The sequence below is a fragment of the Galeopterus variegatus genome, unplaced genomic scaffold (assembly GCF_000696425.1).
Source record: "Galeopterus variegatus unplaced genomic scaffold, G_variegatus-3.0.2 Scaffold1890, whole genome shotgun sequence".
Taxonomy (NCBI): Eukaryota; Metazoa; Chordata; class Mammalia; order Dermoptera; family Cynocephalidae; genus Galeopterus; species Galeopterus variegatus.
Genome location: NW_007728001.1, coordinates 343,168 through 344,546, shown reverse-complemented (window position 1 = coordinate 344,546; position 1,379 = coordinate 343,168). Strand labels below are relative to the sequence as shown.

The following is a 1,379-nucleotide window of genomic DNA, read 5'->3' as shown; positions in this document are numbered from 1 at the left end:
TCTAGCCCATAGTAAAACACTCAACAATATTAGTTTCTTTTCTCTGCATTCACTTAGTTAACATATAGTTTTTTAAAAATCTGTAAAATCCTACCTGCTTAAAGAGTCATCTTCAGAACTCTCATTCTCTATTAAAGAAAAAGTAAAATACATTTTAAATCAACAATAGAAAAGTACAGAATATTAAAATTATATGACTTTGATGCTTTGTTACAAAGTATTGCTTTGGACCATACCCGAAGACCGTACTGAAATGAATATTAATTATACCACTGGTAGGCAATTAAAGCATTAAAACTCATACTTCCCTTCCTTTGTATTTATCAAAAGCAAGAAAGAAAAATGGAATTTATCAAACTTTGATGCCTACAAGTTAACTGCTCAGTAGAATGACCGTAATCCTTAGTGAACCCTATCAAACTGACAGAAGATGGGATAAGTAGCAGAATCAAAATCATAAGCTGACACTGCCAGACGCCAATAGCATGATTTTTCTGGACTAATAGCATTAAGAGCAGTTAGAAGACAGTACACTTATTTTGTTGTGACACAACACAGTTTCTTCAGCTCTTCAGTTTAGAATGAAACACCCTCTCACAAGGAAGCTAGATCTATGGGAACTGTACTTCACCGCATGGCAAAACACGGGAAACAGACAAGGGACAAGGATCCTTGCAAAGACCTTCCAGCTGCCAATAGAGAAGAGCTTAAAAGAGATCAATGTATTTCCTCTTGGTATCCCTCTTCTGGAGAAGATGCCGGTAAGCTCACTTAGTTCTAGCTATTTTCTCTACCCTATGTTGGCGCAAACAAGGCTCAAATTCACCTACTACTTTACCTCCCCTGGAAAAAAAAAAAAAACACTGGAAACATCACTNTGTAACTCAAAAATGGCAGGCTTGGTTCTTCAGCATGGAAACCACTTATTAGGAAGGCCCCCTTGCTTCCCTTTACCCTAATATTGGAGTGAGCAGGACTGAAGCCATGTTGGGACCTCAAATCACATGGGTTCTAAAAGATTTTTAAAAGATACAGGTTTTTTTCTTGGCATGGATTTCTCTGAGTTCCCTCTTTTCCCATAGTTATTTGACATTCTGGACCTTGGTTATACAGGAAGATGACACTATTTACATGAAGGCAAAGTTGTTTTCCAGCTGGCCTGGAGCTGCAGACTTGCACATATATCCAGACCCTGGGAAACCAAGGAAGATATCAATAAAGCTATACTGATTCCACCCCTCCAGCAGGACCATGAGATACCAGCAAGGACAGCAGCAGAAACGAGCCTTGGTGAGACTGCACCTGGCCTCTTGCATGTCCCCCTCCCTCCTGCTTGTCATTTCCCACATTCCATTCCCTCAGCTCCTCTTTAAAAGCCC

At 39.6% G+C, this 1,379-nt stretch overlaps 1 protein-coding gene across 1 annotated transcript in view; it reads right to left on the bottom strand.

Annotated features, from left to right (window-relative positions):
• The window catches only part of LOC103595932 (ankyrin repeat domain-containing protein 26-like), a gene marked incomplete at its 3' end in the record, with an annotated part of 66,696 nt that overhangs the window by 34,264 nt on the left and 31,053 nt on the right, over positions 1-1,379 (bottom strand). Inside the window, exon 6 of the mRNA XM_008579467.1 lies at positions 95-128. Within this exon, the coding sequence (XP_008577689.1) occupies positions 95-128 (34 nt within the window). The remainder of the gene's footprint in view (positions 1-94; positions 129-1,379) is intronic.